Here is a 20,129-nt window from a genome sequence, read left to right on the forward strand (position 1 = left end):
AAAATCCCCAAAAAATCCACAAAGAAATCTGAAAAAAATCCCATAAAATCACTGAAAAATCCCAAAAAATCCCCAAAAAATCCCAAAAAAATCCCGTAAAACCACCGAAAAATCCCAAAAAATCCAGAAAAAAATCCGAAAAAAATCCCATAAAATCCTTAAAAAATCTACTAAAAAATCCACAAAAAAATCCGAAAAAAATCCCATAAAATCACCAAAAAATCCCAAAAAAATCCCAACAACCCCCCAAAAAATCCCTAAAAATTCCCAAAAAATCACCAAAAATACACCAAAAAATCCACTTATTTCCATTTTTATTCCCAAAAACTTACACTCTTGTTCCCCAAAATTCAGAATTTTCGCGTCTCAGTCCAGGTACTTGTCCTGCAGCTCGGCGATGTCATCATGAGAAACCTCCCTCCACCCCTCAGGTCCCACGTGCATCACCCTTACGCACCCCCCGCTGTCGCGTCGCGGTGCGCGGCCTGGGCGATGGCGTCCGAGCAGGGGCACGCCGCCGCCTCGCTGACACCGGGGACCCCAAAACCCCTAAAAATCCCCCCAAAAATATTCACCAAAAATCCCTCAAAAACCCCCAAAAAAACCCCAAAAAATCTAGTAAAAAATCCGTAACAACTCATGAAAAAATCTCAAAAAGAATCAAAAAAAATCACGAAAAACTCCCAAAAAAATCCCCAAAAATGCACAAAAATTTCCTAAAAAATCAGAAAAAAAATCCTAAAAAAATCACCAACAAATCCAAAAAAATCTCCAAAAATGCACAAAAATTTCCTAAAAAATCAGAAAAAAAATCCTAAAAAAATCACCAAAAAATCCACCAAAAAATCCCAAAAAACACACCAAAAAATCCGCAAAAATTTCCTAAAAAGACACAAAAAAATCCCCAAAAAAATCCTGAAAAAAACCCGAAAAAATCCTCTAAAATTCCCTAAAAAACCACCAAAAAATCCCATAAAATACCTAAAAAATCCAAAAAAACCCTCAAAAATTACCAAAAAAAAACCGCAAAAAATCCCTAAAAAATCCCAAAAAATCACCGAAAAATCCCAAATAAACCCCCAAAAAAATCACAAAAAATCACTGTAAAATCCACTTATTTCCACTTTTATTTCCCGAAATTCGGAATTTTCGCGTCTCAGTCCAAATACTTGTCCTGCAGCTCGGCGATATCATCGTGTGAAATCTCTTTCCACCCCTCCGGCCCGACGTGCATCACCCTTACGCATCCCCCGCTGTCGCGTCGCGGTGCGCGGCCTGGGCGATGGCGCCAGAGCAGGGACGTGTGCGGGGCTGTGCTGACACCGGGGACCCCAAAAACCCCTAAAAATCCCCCCAAAAATATTCACCAAAAAACCCAAAAAAATCCAAAAAAATCCTAAAAAATCCATTAAAAAATCCCAAAAAAATCCTAAAAAATGACCAAAAATCCACAAAAAATACTCAAAAATTCCCCAAAAAATCCACAAAAATTCCGAAAAAAATCCTAAAAAATCACCAAAAATCACCAAAAAAATCTCAAAAAATCCCAAAAATATCCAGAAAAATCCACCCAAAAAATCGTAAAAAAACCCTAAAAAACACTAAAAAATACCCAAAAAAATACCCAAAAAATCCACAAAAATTCCGAAAAAAATCCCAAAAATTCACTAAAAAATTCCCAAAAAAATCCCATGAAATCACTGAAAAATCACAAAAAAATCCCCAAAAAATCCCATAAAATCCCCAAAAAATCCCAAATAAACCATGAAAAAAATCCAAAAAAAATCCCATAAAATCCCCAAAAAACCCCCAAAAAAACACCAAAAAATCAATTTATTTCCACTTTTATTCCCCAAAACTTACACTTTTATCCCCCAAAATTCAGAATTTTCCGCACCTCACTCCAGGTACTTTTCCTGCAGCTCAGCAATGTCGTCATGAGAAACCTCCTTCCACCCATCAGGTCCAACATGCATCACCCTTACGCATCCCCCGCTGTCGCGTCGCGGTGCGCAGTCGGGGCGATGGCGTCAGAGCAGGGACGTGTGCGCGGGGATTCGCTGACACCGGGGAACCCAAAAACCCAAAAACATCCCCAAAAAACCCACCAAAAAATCCCTCAAAAACCCCCCAAAAAAACCCCAAAAAATCTAGTAAAAAATCCGTAACAACTCACAAAAAATTCCCAAAAAAATCCAAAAAAAGCACAAAAAAATCCCAAAAAAATCTCCAAAAATGCACAAAAATTTCCTAAAAAGCCATAAAAAAATCCTAAAAAAGTCATAAAAAATCCAAAAAAAAACCAAAAAAATCAAAAAAAAATCCTAAAAAATCCACAAAAATCCACAAAAAATTCTCCTAAAATCCTCAAAGAAATACTAAAAAAATCCTAAAAAAATCCCAAAAAAATCCCCCAAAAAACCTGAAAAAAATCCCAAAAAAATCCTAAAAAATCACCAAAAAAAATCCTAAAAAATCCACAAAAATCCACAAAAAAATCCCAAAAAAACCACTAAAAAATCCACAAAAATTCCCTAAAAAAACACAAAAGGATCCTAAAAAATCCCGAAAAATCACCAAAAAATCCCAAAGAAATCACAAAAAAATCTGCAAAAAACTCCAAAAAATCCCATAAAATCACTAAAAAAAATTCATCAAAAAAACCCCAAAAAATCCCAACAACCCCCCAAAAAATCCCAAAAAATTCCCAAAAAATCACCAAAAATACAACAAAAAATCCATTTATTTCCACTTTTATTCCCCAAAACTTACACTTTTTTCCCCCAAAACCCGGATTTTTGGTTCTCACGCGTCCAGATACTTCTCCTGCAACTCGGCGATATCGTTGTGCGAAACTTCTCTCCACCCCTCCGGTCCCACGTGCATCACCCTCACGCATCCCCCGCTGTAGGCGTCGCGGTGCGCGGCCTGGGCGATGGCGCGCCGCGCCAGCTCGCACGCCGCCTCCTCGCTGCGCGCCGCCGCCGCCAGGCCCCGGTCCAGCACCCCGTAGGCGTAGGAGGAGCCCGAGCCCACGGCGAAGGCGGCGCCGGCCACGCGCTGCCCCTCGCTGTCCACGTAGTACAGCCCTGCGGGAGGGGGGGTGAAAGGGTTAAAAATTGGTGGGACACCATTTGGAGCAAATTTGGGGGCGTGGCTACCAAATTTGGGGTGTGGCTACCGAGTCTGGGGGTGTGGCTAATGAATTTGGGGGTGTGGCTACCGAATTTAAACACGTGACGAAAGAGCTTGGGGTGTGGCAAGGGTTAAAAATTGGTTTGAGGGCATTTGGAGCAAATTTGGGGGCGTGGCTATAAAATTTGGGGGCGTGGCCAGTGAGTTTGGGGGTGTGGCTTAAAAGTTTGGGGCGTGGTGAGTGAGTTTAAAGGGTTAAAATTTAGTTTGAGGGCATTTGGAGCAAATTTGGGGGCGTGGTTAGTAAATTTGGGGGCGTGGCTAGTGAATTTTGGGGTGTGGCTAGTGAGTTTGGGGGTGTGGCTACTGAGTCTGAGGGCGTGGCTACAGAATTTGGGGGCGTGGCTAATGAGTTTAAAGGGTTAAAAATTGGTTTGACACCATTTGGGGGCGTGGCTACAAAATTTGGGTTGTGGCTAGTTAGTTCGGGGGTGTGGCTACCTAGTTTGGGGGCGTGGCTAGTGATTTGGGGGCGTGGCTTGTGAGATGGGGGTGTGGAGAGGGAGTTTAAAGGGTTAAAAATTGCTTTGACACCATTTGGAGCGGATTTGGGGGTGTGGCTAACGAATTTGGGGGTGTGGCTAGTAAATTTGGGGGCGTGGCTAGTGAAATTGGGGTGTGGCGAGTGAGTTTAAAGGGTTAAAAATTGGTTTGAGGGCGTTTGGAGCGGATTTGGGGCGTGACTACTGAATCTGGGGGCGTGGCTAGTGGATTTGGGGGCGTGGCTACCGAATTTGGGGGCATGGCTAACGAATTTAGGGGTGTGGCTACCAAATTTAAACACGTGGCTAGTGAATTTAAAGGGTTAAAAATTGGTTTGACACCATTTGAAGCGGATTTGGGGGCGTGGCTACCGAGTTTGGGGCGTGGCTACTGAGTTTTGGGGCGTGGCGAGTGAATTTGGGGGCGTGGCTAATAAATTTGGGGCGTGGCTACCAAGTTTGGGGTGTGGCAAGGGGGTTTAAAGGGTTAAAAATTGGTTTGAGGGCATTTGGAGCAAATTTGGGGGCGTGGCTACCAAACTTCGGGGTGTGGCTACCAAGTTTGGGGGCGTGGCTACTGAATTTGTGGGCGTGGCTACCAAATTTTGGGGTGTGGCTACCGAGTTTGGGGGTGTGGCTACTAAATTTAAACACGTGGTGAGTGAGTTTAAAGGGTTAAAAATCGGTTTGACACCATTTGGAGGAAATTTGGGGGTGTGGCTACCAAATTTGGGGGCGTGGCTAGTGGTTTGGGGGCGTGGCTAGTGAGTTTGGGGGCGTGGCTAATGAGTTTAAAGGGTTAAAAATTGGTTTGCCACCATTTGGGGGCGTGGCTACAAAATTTGGGTTGTGGCTAGTTAGTTCGGGGGTGTGGCTATTGACTTTGGGGGCGTGGCTATTGAGTTTGGGGGCGTGGCTACTGAGTTTGGGGTGTGGCGAGTGACTTTAAAGGGTTAAAAATCGGTTCGAGGGCATTTAAAGTGGATTTGGGGGCGTGGCTACCAAATTTGGGGGCGTGGCTAATACACTTGGGGGTGTGGCTACCAAGTTGGGGGCGTGGCTACAGAATTTGGGGGCGTGGCTAATGAGTTTAAAGGGTTAAAAATTGGTTTGACACCATTTCAAGCAGATTTGGGGGTGTGGTTACAAATTTTGGGGGCGTGGCTACGGAATCTGGGGGTGTGGCTAGTAAATTTGGGGGTGTGACTACCGAATATGGGGTGTGGTGAGAGAGTTTGGGGGTGTGGCTACAAAGTTTGGGGGCGTGGCTAGTCAGTTTAAAGGGTTAAAAATTGGTTGGACACCATTTGGAGCGGATTTGGGGGCGTGGCTACCGAATCTGGGGGCGTGGCTACCGAATTTGGGGGTGTGGCAAGGGAGTTTAAAGGGTTAAAAATTGGTTTGAGGGCATTTGGAGCAAATTTGGGGGTGTGGTTACAAATTTTGGGGCGTGGCTACCAAATTTAGGGGTCTGGCAAGTGAGTTTGGGGGTTAGAAATTTGTTTGAGGGCATTTAAAGTGGATTTGGGGGCGTGGCTACCGAATTTGGGGGCGTGGTTACTGAATTTGGGGGCGTGGTTAGTGAGTTTGGGATGTGGCGAGAGAGTTTAAAGGGTTAAAAATCGGTTTGAGGGCGTTTGGAGTGGATTTGGGGGTGTGGCTACCGAATTTGGGGGTGTGGTGAGGGAGTTTAAAGGGTTAAAAATTGGTTTGACACCATTTGGAGTCGATTTGGGGGCGTGGCTATTAAATTGGGGGCGTGGCTACAAAATTTGGGGGCGTGGCTAACAAATTTGGGGGTGTGGCGAGGGAGTCTAAAGGGTTAAAAATCGGTTTGAGGGCGTTTGGAGCGGATTTGGGGGCGTGGCTATGGACTTTGGGGGTGTGGCTAACCAATTTGGGGGCGTGGTTAGTGATTTGGGGGCGTGGCTACCGAATTTGGGGGTGTGGCTAGTGAGTTTGGGACTGTGGTGAGGGAGTTTAAAGGGTTAAAAATTGGTTGGACGGCATTTGGAGGAAATTTGGGGGCGTGGCTAGTGAATTTGGGGGTGTGGCTACTGAGTTTGGGGGCGTGGCTAATGAATTTGGGGGTGTGGCTACCGAATTTAAACACGTGACGAAAGAGCTTGGGGTGTGGCAAGGGTTAAAAATTGGTTTGAGGGCATTTGGAGCAAATTTGGGGGCGTGGCTATAAAATTTGGGGCGTGGCCAGTGAGTTTGGGGGTGTGGCTTAAAAGTTTGGGGCGTGGTGAGTGAGTTTAAAGGGTTAAAAATCAGTTCCAGGGCATTTGGAGTGGATTTGAGGGCGTGGCTACAGAGTTTGGGGGCGTGGCTACCAAGTTTGGGGGCGTGGCTACCGAATTTGGGGGTGTGGCTAGTAAATTTGGGGGTGTGGCGAGTGAGTTTGGGGGTGTGGCTACCAAATTTAAACACGTGGCGAGTGAGTTTAAAGGGTTAAAAATCGGTTTGACACCAATTGAAGCGGATTTGGGGGCGTGGCTACCAAATTTGGGGGTGTGGCTACCGAATTTGGGGGCGTGGCTACCGAGTTGGGGGCGTGGTGAGTTGGGGGTGTGGTTAGCAAATTTTTGGGCGTGGCTAGTAAACTTGGGGGCGTGGCTACAGAATTTGGGGGCGTGGCTACCAAAACTAAAAGCGGATTTTGGCCATTTGGACCACAGGGACCAAATCTAGTGAGGTCAGACACGAATTTGGGGCCAAAAAAGGAGATTTTGAGGCCATTAAATGCGAATTTTGAGGCGTGGCTACTAAATTGGCCAATGTGGCTACCAAATCTGACAATGGATTTGGCAAGTTTAGGACACAGGGAATGAATCCGGGGTGATCACACATGAATTTGAGGCCATTAAATACCAATTTCAGGGTGTGGCTACCAAATCGGCCGATGTGGCTACCAAACCTGAAAGTGGATTATGGAACTTTTGGGTGTGGGGATTAAATCTACTGAGGTCAGACATGAATTTGAGACCAATAAATACGATTTTTGGGGTGTGGCTACCAAATCATCCAATGTGGCTACCAAAACTAAAAATGGATTTTGGTCATTTGGACCATGGGGAACAAATCTAATGTGGTCAAAGATAAATTTGAGGTCAATAAATGCGAATTTGAGGCCAAAAAATGCGAATTTGAGGCCATTAAATGCGATTTTTGGGGTGTGGCTACCAAATCGGCCAATGTGGCTACCAAAACTAAAAATGGATTATTGAACTTTTGGGTGTGGGGATTAAATCTAATGAGGTCAGACATGATTTTGAGGCCAAAAAAGGTGATTTTGAGGTCGATAAATGCAAATTTCGGGGTGTGGCTACCAAATCGGCCAATGTGGCTACCAAATATAAAAATGGATTTAGAAACTTTAGGCCATGGGGAATGAATCTGGGGTGATCACACATGAATCTGAGGCCAAAAAATGTGATTTTTGGGGCAAATTTGAGGCCATTAAATGCGATTTTTGGGGTGTGGCTACCAAATCGGCTGATGTGGCTACCAAAACTAAAAATGGATTCTGAAACTTTAGGACATAGGGAACAAATCTGGGCTCATTAGATGTAAATTGGAGGCCAATAAATGCGATTTTCGGGGTGTGGCTACCAAATCGGCTGATGTGGCTACCAAAACTAAAAATGGATTTTGGTCATTTGGACCATGGGGAACAAATCTAGTGACGTCAGACACAATTTTGAGGCCAAAAAAGACAATTTTTGGGGCGTGGCTACCAAATCGGCCGATGTGGCTACCAAAAGTAAAAATGGATTTAGAAACTTTAGGACACAGGGAATGATTGTGACATAGTCACACATGAATTTCGGGCTGATAAATGTGATTTTGAGGCTGAAAAATACGATTTTTGGGGTGTGGCTACCAAAGCGGCCAATGTGGCTACCAAACCTAAAAGTGGATTTAGAAACTTCAGACCATGGGGAACAAATCTAATGAGGTCAGACATAAATTTGAGAGTGTTAAATGTGATTTTTGGGGCAAATTTGAGGCCATTAAATGCCAATTTTGGGGTGTGGCTACCAAATGTCCCAATATGGCTACCAAAAGTAAAAATGGATTTTGGCCATTTGGACCATGGGGAACAAATCTGGGGTGATTAGACATAAATTTGAGGCTGAAAAATGAGATTTTGAGGCTGATAAATGCCAATTTCAGGGCATGACTACCAAATCGGCCGATGTGGCTACCAAACCTGACAATGGATTTAGAAACTTCCGGCCATGGGGAATGATTGTGACATGGTCACACATGAATTTGGGGCTGATAAATGCGAATTTGAGGCCAAAAAATGTGATTTTTAGGGTGTGGCTACCAAATCTTCCAATATGGCTACCAAAACTAAAAATGGATTTAGAAACTTCAGGCCATGGGGACCAAATCTAATGAGGTCACACATGAATCTGAGAGTGTTAAATGTGATTTTTGGGGCAAATTTGAGGCCATTAAATGCCAATTTTGGGGTGTGGCTACGAAATCATCCAATGTGGCTACCAAAACTAAAAATGGATTTAGAAACTTTAGGTCATGGGGACCAAATCTAATGAGGTCACACATAGATTTGAGGCCAATAAAGGACATTTTGAGGCCATTAAAGGTGATTTTGAGGCCATTAAATGCAAATTTCGGGGCGTGGCTACTAAATCGGCCGATGTGGCTACCAAAACTAAAAATGGATTTAGAAACTTCAGGCTGTGGGGAATGATTGTGGCATGGTCAGACACAATTTTGAGGCCAAAAAATGTGATTTTGGTGCCCACCAACCCCCGTTTTTCCCCCGTTACCGGGCCCGCGCTTGTCCCAGCCGCAGAGCATGGTGCCCAGGCTCAGCCCCAGCCCCTTGTACTGGTACACCAGGTTGGCAGCAGCTTGGAGGCGGCGGCCACCGACACCGGCTCCTTGTTTGGAGGCCAAAAAAGGAGATTTGGAAGCCAAAAAAGGGGAATTTTGGGGTGTGGCTACCAAATCGTCCGATGTGGCTACCAAATGTAAAAGTGGATTTAGAGACTTTAGGACATAGGGAATGAATCTGGCTGTGTCACACATGAATTTGGGGCCAAAAAAGGCGAATTTTGGGGTGTGGCTACTAAATCTTCCAATGTGGCTACCAAATGTAAAAGTGGATTTAGAAACTTTGGGCCATAGGGACCAAATCTAATGAGGTCAGACATGAATTTGAGGCCAATAAAGGACATTTTGCGGCCAAAAAAGGTGATTTTTGGGGTGTGGCTACCAAATCGGCCAATGTGGCTACCAAAACTAAAAATGGATTTAGCAAGTTTAGGCCATGGGGACCAAATCTAATGAGGTCACACATAAATTTAAGGCCAATAAATGTGATTTTTGGGGTGTGGCTACCAAATGTCCCAATGTGGCTACCAAAACTAAAAATGGATTTTGGTCATTTGGACTATGGGGAACAAACCTGGCATGGTCACACATGAATTTGAGGCCATAAAAGGAGATTTTAAGGCCAATAAAGGTGATTTTGAGGCCAAAAAATGCGTTTTTTGGGGTGTGGCTACCAAATTGGCCGATGTGGCTACCAAATGTAAAAGCTGATTCTGGTCATTTGGACCACGGGGAACAAATCTGGGGTGATCACACATAAATTTGAGGCCAATAAAGAAGATTTTAAGGCCAAAAAAGGTGAATTTTGGGGTGTGGCTACCAAAACATCCAATATGGCTACCAAATCTGACAATGGATTTTGGAAGTTTCGACCATGGGGAATAATTCTGGGATGATTAGAGGTGAATTTGAGGCCAATAAATGCGATTTTCGGGGTGTGGCTACCAAATCGGCCGATGTGGCTACCAAAACTAAAAGTGGATTCTGAAAGTTTGGACCACAGGGACCAAATCTGGGGTGATCACACATGAATCTGAGGCCAATAAATGTGATTTTTGAGGCCATTAAAGGTGATTTTGAGGCCAAAAAATGCGATTTTTGGGGTGTGGCTACCAAATCGGCCGATGTGGCTACCAAATCTAAAAATGGATTTAGAAACTTTAGGCTGTGACGAATGAATCTGACGTGGTCAGACACGATTTTGAGGCCATTAAAGGAGATTTTGAGGCCATTAAAGGAGATTTTCGGGCCGAAAAAGGTGAATTTTGGGGCGTGGCTACCAAATCGGCCGATGTGGCTACCAAAACTAAAAGTGGATTATGGAACTTTTGGGTGTGGGGATTGAATCTAATGAGGTCAGACATGAATTTGAGGCCATTAAAGGTGATTTTGAGGTCATTAAATACAAATTTTGGGGTGTGGCTACCAAATCGGCCGATGTGGCTACCAAATCTGACAATGGATTTTGGCCATTTGGACCACGGGGAATAATTCTGGGCTGATTAGCCGCGAATTTGGGGCTAATAAATGTGATTTTTGGGATGTGGCTACCAAATCGGCCGATGTGGCTACCAAAAGTAAAAATGGATTTAGAAACTTTGGATCATGGGGAACAAACCTGGCATAGGGAGACATGAATTTGAGGCCGAAAAAGGTGAATTTTGAGGCCAAAAAATGTGAATTTTGGGGCGTGGCTACCAAATCGGCCGATATGGCTACCAAATCTAAAAATGGATTTTGGTCATTCGGACCACAGGGAACAAATCTGGTGAGGTCTGACATAAATTTGAGACTGAAAAATGCGAATTTTTACCGGGCCCGCGCTTGTCCCAGCCGCAGAGCATGGTGCCCAGGCTCAGCCCCAGCCCCTTGTACTGGTACACCAGGTTGGCCAGCAGCTTGGAGGCGGCGGCCACCGACACCGGCTCCTTGTTTGGAGGCCAAAAAAGGAGATTTGGAGGCCAAAAAATGCGATTTTCGGGGTGTGGCTACCAAATGTCCCAATGTGGCTACCAAAACTAAAAATGGATTCTGAAAGTTTGGACCATAGAGAACAAACCTGGTGAGGTCAGAGGTGATTTTGAAGCCATTAAATGACAATTTCAGGGTGTGGCTACCAAATTGACCAATATGGCTACCAAAACTAAAAATGGATTTAGAGACTTCAGGCCATGGGGAATGAATCTGGCATGGTCACACATGAATTTGAGGCCAAAAAATGTGATTTTTGGGGCAAATTTGAAGCCAGTAAATGCCAATTTTGGGGTGTGGCTACCAAATCTACCGATGTGGCTACCAAAAGTAAAAATGGATTTAGAAACTTTAGGACATAGGGAACGAATCTGGGCTGATCCCACATAAATTTGAGGTGGAAAAATGTGATTTTTGGGGCAAATTTGAGACCATTAAAAGCCAATTTTGGGGCGTGGCTACCAAATCATCCAATGTGGCTACCAAATGTAAAAGCTGATTCTGGTCATTTGGACCATGGGGAACAAATCTGTCATGGTCCCACATGATTTTGAGGCCAATAAATGCGATTTTTGGGGTGTGGCTACCAAATTGGCCAATGTGGCTACCAAAACTAAAAGTGGATTTAGAGACTTCAGGACATAGGGAATGAATCTGGCATAGTTTGATATGAATTTGAGGCCAATAAATGCAAATTTTGGGGTGTGGCTACCAAATCTGCCGATGTGGCTACTAAATGTAAAAGCTGATTCTGGTCATTTGGACCATGGGGAATAATTCTGGGGTGATCACACATAAATTTGAGGCCGAAAAATGTGATTTTTGGGACATGGCTACCAAATTGGCCGATGTGGCTACCAAAACTAAAAATGGATTTAGAAACTTTAGGTCATGGGGAACGATTCTGGCGTGGTCAGACATGAATCTGAGGCCAAAAAATGTGATTTTTGAGGTGTGGCTACCAAATCGGCCAATGTGGCTACCAAAACTAAAAGTGGATTTAGAAACTTTAGGCCATGGGGAACGAATTTCGTGAGGTCAGACACGATTTTGAGGCCAATAAATGGGAATTTGAGGCCGATAAAGGTGAATTTTGAGACCATGAAATGGGAATTTTGAGGTGTGGCTACCAAATCGGCCGATGTGGCTACCAAAACTAAAAATGGATTTTGGTCATTTGGACCACGGGGAACAATTCTGGGGTGATCACACATAAATCTGAGGCCAATAAATGCGATTTTTAGGGTGTGGCTACCAAATCGGCCAATTTGGCTACCAAATGTGACAATGGATTATTGACGTTTATGGCATGGGGATTGAATCTACTGAGGTCAGACATGAATTTGAGGCCAATAAAGGAGATTTTGGTGCCAAAAAACACCGATTTTTCCCCCCGACGCCGCATTTACCGGGCCCGCGCTTGTCCCAGCCGCAGAGCATGGTGCCCAGGCTCAGCCCCAGCCCCTTGTACTGGTACACCAGGTTGGCCAGCAGCTTGGAGGCGGCGGCCACCGACACGGGCTCCTTGTTGCGCAGCTCCTGCACGCGGCACTGCCGCGCCACCAAACGCTGCCAGAAGGCGCAGTCGGCCGCGCCGCCCGCCATGGTGCCCAGCATGCGCCCGCCGATCGGCAGCACCTTCCGCACCGACTGCGAGGCGATGTACGAGCCCGCCGTGGCGCGGGAGTCCACCGCCACCGTCACGCCGTGAGGGGTCTGCGGGGAAAAAATGTGAAGAAACGGGAAAAAATATGAAAAAATATGAAAAAATACAAATTTTTGGTATTTTTTAGCAATTTTTCAGCTTAAAATTACCATTTTTTACCAATTTTTTCCACTAAAAAATTCTATTTTTCCCACCAATTTTCCATTTTTTTACTCTATTTTTTACCGATTTTTTCCCACCATTTTCTCTCTTTTTACTCCATTTTATCCCTCTAAAATCCCATTTTTTCCACCCATTTTCCATTTTTTCATTCCACTTTACTTCCATTTCTTCCCTATAAAATCCCATTTTTCCACTTCATTTTACTTCCATTTCTTCCCCCTAAAATTCCATTTATCCCACCAATTTTCCCTTTTTTGCCCCATTTTTTCCATCTGAAATCCCTTTTTTTTCACCCATTTTCCCATTTTTTACTCCATTTTTTAACAATTTCTCCCCCCTAAATCCCCATTTTTTCTCCAATTTTTCCCTTTTTTAGTCCATTTTACTTCCATTTCTTCCCTCTAAAATCCCATTTTTCCTACCAATTCTCCTTTTTTTACTCCATTTTTTACTAATTTTTTCCCCACTAAAATTCCATTTTCCCCACCAATTTTCCCTTTTTTAACTCCGATTTTTCCATCTAAGATTCCATTTTTCCCACCAATTTTTCCTTCTCTTTTGCCCGTTTTCTCCCTCTAAAACTCCCATTTTTCTCACCAATTTTTCTTTTTTTTACTCTATTTTTTACTACTTTTTTCCCACCAAAATCACATTTTCTCCACAAATTTTCTCTTTTTTTACCCCATTTTTTACCAATTTTTTCCCTCTAAAATCCCTTTTTTTCAACCCATTTTCCCTTTTTTTACTCTATTTTTTCCCTCTAAAATCCCATTTTTCCCACCAGTTTTCACTTTTCTTACCCCATTTTTTACCAATTTTTTCCCTCTAAAATCCCCTTTTTCCCACCCATTTTCCATTTTTTACTCCATTTTTTCCCTCTAAAATTCCATTTTTTTTTCCACCCATTTTCCCCCATTTTCTCCCGAAAAATCCCATTTTTTCTCCAATTTCCCTGCGATGTACGAGCCCGCCGTGGCGCGGGAGTCCACGGCCACCGTCACGCCGTGAGGGGTCTGGGGGGAAAAAAGTCAAAAAAATGGAAAAAAAGTGAAAAAAATGGGAAAAAATGGGAAAAAACGGGAAAAAAATGTGAATTTTAGACGATTTTTGGCAATTTTTTGGCTTAAATTTACAATTTTTTACTCCATTTTTTCCTCCCATTTTTCGCACGAAAATCCCATTTTTCCCACAAATTTTTCCATTTTTTCCTCCCATTTTTCCCGCCAAAATCCCATTTTTCCCACCAATTTTCCCTTTTTTTACTCCATTTTTTACCAATTCTTCCCCTCTAAAATTCCATTTTTCCCACCAATTTTCGCTTTTTTACCTCATTTTTACCACTAAAATCTTATTTTTCCCACCCATTTTCCCTTTTTTTACTCCATTTTTTCCCTCTAAAATCCCATTTTTTCCACCAATTTTCCCTCTTTTTACTCCATTTTATCCCTCTAAAATCCCATTTTTTCCACCCATTTTCCATTTTTTCATTCCACTTTACTTCCATTTCTTCCCTCTAAAATCCCATTTTTTCCACCCAATTTTCCCTTTTCTTACTCAATTTTATTTCCATTTCTTCTCTATAAAATCCCATTTTTCCCACCAATTTTCCCTTCATTTACTTCATTTTTACCAATTTTTTCCCTCTAAAATACCATTTTTCTCACCAATTTTTCCTTTTTTACTCCATTTTTTACCAAATTTTCCCACCAAAATCACATCTTTTATCCAATTTTTCCCTTTTTTTAACCCCTTTTTTATCAATTTTTTCCCTCTAAAATCTCATTTTTCCCAGCAATTTCTCCTTATTTTTTGCCCATTTTTTCTACCCATTTTCCATTTTTTACCAATTTTTTTCCCTCTAAAATTCCATTTTTCCCACCAATTTTCCCTTGTTTTACTCCATTTTTTCCCTCTAAAATTCCATTTTTTTTCTACGCATATTCCCCATTTCTCCCCAAAAATCCCATTTTTTCTCCAATTTCCCTGCGATGTACGAGCCCGCTGTGGCGCGGGAGTCCACGGCCACCGTCACGCCGTGAGGGGTCTGGGGGGAAAAAGTCAAAAAAATGGGAAAAAAGTGAAAAAAATGGGGAAAAATGGGAAAAAACGGGGAAAAAATGTGAATTTTTGATGATTTTTGGTCATTTTTTAGCTTAAAAATACCATTTTTTTACCACTTCTTTCCTCTCTAAAATTGCATTTTTCCTTATTTTGGTCCATTTTTCTCTCTAAAATCCCATTTTTTTTCACCCATTTTCCATTTTCTTACCCCATTTTTTACCAATTTTTCCCCTCTAAAATTCCATTTTCCCCACCAATTTTTCCTTCTCTTTTGCCCATTTTCTCCCTCTAAAACTCCCATTTTTCCCACCAATTTTTCTCTTTTTTACTCTATTTTTTACTACTTTTTTTCCCACCAAAATCATATTTTCCCCACCAATTTTCCCTTTTTTTACTCCATTTTTTCCCTCTAAAATCCCATGTTTTCCACCAATTTCTCCTTCTTTTACTCCAAATTTTTCCTCTAAAATCCCATTTTTCCCACCAATTTTTCTAGTGTTTAGTCCATTTTACCTCCATTTCTTCCCTCTAAAATCCCATTTTTACTCCAGTTTTTCCTTTTTTTACTCCATTTTTTTACCAAATTTTTCCCACTAAAATGCCATTTTTCCCACCAATTTCCCATATTTTTACTCTATTTTTTACCAATTTTTTCCATCTAAAATTCCATTTTTTTCCACCAATTTTCCCTGTTTTAACTCCATTTTTTACCAATTTTTTCCCTCTAAAATCCCATTTTTCTCCAATTTTTCCCGTTTCTTTGTCACTTTTCTCCTCTAAAATCCCATTTTTTCCACCAATTTTCTTCCCATTTTCTCCCCTAAAATGCCATTTTTTTCTATAATTTTCTCCATTTTCGCCCATTTCTCCCCTAAAATCACATTTTTTTCCCACCAATTTTTCCCTTTTTTTAGTCCATTTCTGCTTCCATTTTCTCCCTCTAAAATCACTTTTTTTCCACCCATTTTCTCCCCTAAAATCCTTTTTTTTCTACGCATTTTCTCCCATTTCTCCCCAAAAATCCCATTTTTTCTCCAATTTCCCTGCGATGTACGAGCCCGCCGTGGCGCGGGAGTCGACAGCGACTGTCACGCTGTGACGGGTCTGGGGGGAAAAAGTAAAAAAAATGGAAAAAAAAGTGAAAAAAATGGGAAAAAATGGGAAAAAACGGGGAAAAAATGTGAATTTTTGATGATTTTTGGCAATTTTTCGGCTTAAAATTACCATTTTTTACTCCATTTTTTCCCTCTAAAATCCCATTTTTCCCACCAATTTTTCCATTTTTTAGTCCATTTCACTTCCATTTCTTCCCTCTAAAATCCCATTTCTCCCACCAATTTTTCCTTCATTTACTCCATTTTTTTCCTCTAAAATACCATTTTCCCCACCAATTTTTCCTTTTTTTACTCCATTTTTTACTAATTTTTTCCCACCTAAAATTCCATTTTTCCACCAATTTTTCCTTTTTTACTCCATTTTTTCCCACCAGTTTTCCCTTTTTTTCTCCATTTTTTCCCTCTAAAATCCCATTTTTCCCACCAATTTTTCCTTTTTTTTTACCCCATTTTTTACCAATTTTTCCCCTCTAAAATCCCATTTTTCCCCATTTTCCTCGTGACACACGAGTCCACCACCACTGTCACGCCGTGCGGGGTCTGGGGGGAAAATGGGAAAAAAATGGGAAAAAATGGGAAAAAACGGGAAAAAAATGTGAATTTTGGACGATTTTTGGCGATTTTTTAGCTTAAAATTAGCATTTTTTACCACTTTTTTCCTCTCTAAAATTCCATTTTTCCTACAAATTTTTCCCTTTTTTTCGCGCCAAACTCCCATGTTTCCCACCAATTTTCCATTTTTTCCTCCCATTTCGCACGAAAATCCCATTTTTCCTACAAATTTTTCCATTTTTTCCTCCCATTTTTCACGCTAAAATAACATTTTTCCCACCAATCTTCCATTTTTTTTACTCCATTTTTTCCCTCTAAAATTCCATTTTTCCCACTAATTCTTCCCTTTTTTCCTCCTATTTTTTCGGGACAAAATAACATCTTCCCCACCAATTTTCCCTTTTTTTACTCCATTTTTTCCCTCTAAAATCCCATTTTTCTCCAATTTTTCCCGTTTCTTTGTCACTTTTCTCCTCTAAAATCCCATTTTTTCCACCCATTTTCTCCTCCATTTCTCCCCTAAAATCCCATTTTTTCCTCTCATTTTGTCCATTTTCCCCCATTTCTGCCCCTAAAATCCCTTCTTTCCCCCAATTTTTCCCATTTCCCCATATTTCTCCCATAAAATCCCATTTTTTCCCATTTTTCCCCATTTTCCTCATGGCACACAAGTCCACAGCCACTGTCACACCGTGAGGGGTCTGGGGGGGAAAAAAGGGGGAAAACGTCAAAAAATTGGGAAAAAAGTGAAAAAATGTGAAAAAATGTGAATTTTGGACAATTTTTGGTAATTTTTTGGCTTAAAAATACCATTTTTTACCAATTTTTTCCACTCTAAAATCCCATTTTCCCCACCAGTTTTCCATTTTTTTCCTCTATCTTTTACCAATCTTTTCCCCTCTAAAATTCCATTTTCCCCAACAATTTTCCCTTTTTTTAGTCCATTTTTTCCCTCTAAAATCCCATTTTTCCCACCCATTTTCCCTTTTCTTACTCCATTTTTTCCCACCAATTTTTCCTTTTTTTACTCTATTTTTTACCAATTTTTCATCTCTAAAATTCCATTTTTCCCACCGAATTTTCTTTCTTTTTGGTCCATTTTTCCCCTCTAAAATCCCATTTTTCCCACCAATTTTCCCTCTTTTCCTCCCATTTTTCACGCCAAAATCCCATTTTTCCCACCCATTTTCCCTTTTTTTACTCCATTTTTTACCAATTTTTCCCCTTAAAATCCCATTTTTCCCACCAATTTTCCCTTTTTTTACCCCATTTTTTACCAAATTTTTCCCACTAAAATCCCATTTTTTTCCACCAATTTTCCCTTTTTTTACTCCAAAATGGAATTTTTTAGTTCAAAAATGAATTTTTTTTGTCTCCAAAAGGGAATTTTTTTGGTCCAAAAGTGAAATTTTTGGGTCCAAAATGGAATTTTTGGGATCTCAGACAGGAATTTCGGGTCTAAAATGGAATTTTTTGGGTCCCAGCTGCGATTTTTGGGTCCCAAAATTGAATTTTTGAGGCGCAAAATGGACATTTTTGGGCTCAAAAGTGAAATTTTAGGGTCCTAACCGATTTTTGGGTCAAAAAATGAATATTTTGGTTCCAAAAATAATGTTTTTAGGTCAAAAATTGAATTTTTTTAGTCCAAAATGGAATTTTTTGGGGTCCCAGCCGCGATTTTTGGGTCCAAAACTGAAGATTTTGGGTCCAAAATGAAATTTTTGGTCCAAAACGCATTTTTTGGCTCCCAGCCACAACTTTTGGGTCAAAAATGGAATTTTTTGGGTAAAAAATGAAATTTTTGGGTCAAAATGGAATTTTTTGAGTCCCAGAAAGGAATTTGGGGTCCAACAATGGAATTTTTTGGGTCAAAACCGGAATTTTTTGGGTCCAAAAGGGAAATTTTTTGGTCAAAAATGGAATTTTTTGGGTCCAAAACGGAATTTTCCAGGTCCCAGCTGCGATTTTTGGGTCCAAAATTGAATTTTTTGGTCGAAAAAGGAATTTTTTGGGTCCAAAATGGAATTTTTTGGGTCCCAACTGAAATTTTTGGGTCAAAACCGGATTTTTTTGGGTCCAAAACTGAATTTTTGGGGTCCCAGCCGTGACTTTTGGGTTTAAAAAGGAATTTTTTAGGTCCAAAAGGGAAATTTTTACGTTCAAAATGGAAATTTTTGGGTCTAAAATGGAATTTTTCAGGTCCCAGCTGCGATTTTTGGGTCCAAAATGGAATTTTTTGGTCGAAAAAGGAATTTTTTGGGTCCAAAATGGAATTTTTTGGGTCAAAACTGAATTTTTTGGCTCCCAGCCACGACTTTTGGGTCCAAAATGGAATTTTTCAGGTCCCAGCTGTAATTTTTGGGTCCAAAAATTGATTTTTTGGGTCCAAAATTGAATTTTTTGGGTCAAAATTTGAATTTTTGAGGTTCCCAGACAGGAATTTTGGCCCCAAAACTGAAATTTTTGGGTCTAAAATGGAATTTTTTGACTCCCAACCTCAATTTTTTACCCAAAAACTGAATTTTACCCTCCCCAACCTCAATTTTTACCCCAAAAACTGAATTTTACCCTCCCAAACTTCAATTTTTTACCCCAAAAACTGAATTTTGCCCTCCCCAACCTCAATTTTTTACCCAAAAACTGAATTTTACCCTCCCCAACCTCAATTTTTTCCCCAAAAACTGAATTTTACCCTCCCCAACCTCAATTTTTTCCCCCAAAAACTGATTTTTACCCTCCCAAACCTCCATTTTTAACCCCAAAAACTGAATTTTACCCTCCCAACCTCAATTTTTCCCCAAAAAAACTGAATTTTTCAGTTATTTCCCCTCACCTTAAAGGCCAAAGTCGTTGTGCCGTGAAGGATTTGCAGCCCGGGCCCCTCCGGCTCCGCCTCAAACCCCCACGGCGGAGCCGCCAGAACCCGCGGCGGACCCGGCGGATCCCTCAGGATTTCGGGGATCCCTTCGGAATCATCGGGAAAATCCTCCGGGAAATTTTTGGGAAAATTTTTTGGGAAATTTTTGGGGAAAATTGGGGAAAATTCCGCGAGCTCCGCACGGAGGACGCTGGCCAGCGCCATCTTGGATTCTGGCACCTGAGGGGAGGGAAATTCAGCGCCCACAAAATGGCGGCGGTGAGGCGGGTGCGGGCGCCATCTTTGTTAAGGGCAATGCGCAAACAGCACGAAATGGCGCCGGCGCATGCGCAGAATGGATTCAATACGCGCCTGAAGGCGCTGTCGCCATTTTGATTAAGGGCAAAGCGGGAAGCGAAAAGGCGCCGGCGCCATTTTGGTTGAGGGCATGACTGGACGAGGGGGGAATAAAACGGGAATTAAAGCGGTAAAATGAGGCGAAAAATTCAAATTTCGGTTAAATTGGAAGGCGGAATTAAAATATTTTAAATTATTAATTGGAGCTGAAGGGTTTGGGGACAAAACGCGGCGTTTTGGGGACGAAAAATGGAATTTTTTGGGGTGAAATTCGGCAGGTTCGGAGCGGTGTGAGGAAAGGCCTGAGGAGATTTTTGAGGTAAAAAATTGAATTTTTGGGGGTTTTGGGGGAAAAAATGAAATTTTGGGGGAGAAAAATGAAATTTTGGGGGTTTTGGGGGAGAAAAATGAAATTTTGGGGGTTTTGTGAGGGAATTTGGGGTAAAATTGGGGATTTTTGGGCAATTTGGGGGTTTGGGGAATGGTGGGAGGGGAAATTGGGATAAAGTGAGGGGGGATCCGCCCAGTTCAAACCAGTTCAAACCAGTTCAAACCAGTTCAAACCAGTAACCCCAAATTCCAGCCCAGTAACCCTAAAATCCATTCCCAGTTCATCCCAGTAACCCCAAACCCATTTCCAGTTCAAACCAGTTCAAACCAGTAACCCCAAAACACCTCCCAGTTCATCCGATTAACCCCAATTTCTCTCCCAGTCCCCTCCCAGTTCATCCCAGTTTGTCCCAGTAAACCCTAAACCCATTCCCAGTCCATCCCAGTAAGCCCAAACCCCATTCCCAGTTCATCCCAGTAACCCCAAACCCATTCCCAGTACAAACCAG

The 20,129-nt window shown here is 41.8% G+C and overlaps 1 protein-coding gene across 1 annotated transcript; it reads right to left on the bottom strand.

The window, feature by feature from the left end:
* Window positions 1-2,737: 2,737 nt before the first annotated feature.
* On the bottom strand, window positions 2,738-19,208 carry PSMB5 (proteasome 20S subunit beta 5). The gene is made up of 3 exons (XM_041712903.2): window positions 18,910-19,208; window positions 11,930-12,236; window positions 2,738-3,089 (listed from the first exon to the last, which is right to left on the bottom strand). Exons 1-3 carry the CDS (start codon window positions 19,156-19,158, stop codon window positions 2,806-2,808), a joined length of 840 nt encoding a protein of 279 aa, XP_041568837.2. The 5' UTR covers window positions 19,159-19,208; the 3' UTR covers window positions 2,738-2,805.
* Between the last annotated feature and the right edge of the window lie 921 nt (window positions 19,209-20,129).

The sequence above is a fragment of the Taeniopygia guttata genome, chromosome 36 (genome assembly GCF_048771995.1).
Source record: "Taeniopygia guttata chromosome 36, bTaeGut7.mat, whole genome shotgun sequence".
NCBI classification, from domain to species: Eukaryota; Metazoa; Chordata; class Aves; order Passeriformes; family Estrildidae; genus Taeniopygia; species Taeniopygia guttata.

Excerpts from the sequence above, each read along its gene's own strand:
- PSMB5 (XM_041712903.2), bottom strand. The coding sequence starts at position 19,158 with ATGGCGCTGGCCAGCGTCCTCCGTGCGGAGCTCGCGGAATTTTCCCCA. Across the intron at positions 12,237-18,909 it reads CAACGACTTTGGCCTTTAAG|ACCCCTCACGGCGTGACGGT; the intron begins GTGAGGGGAAAT and ends TTTTCCCCGCAG. Across the intron at positions 3,090-11,929 it reads CTGGGACAAGCGCGGGCCCG|GGCTGTACTACGTGGACAGC; the intron begins GTAAATGCGGCG and ends CCCCTCCCGCAG.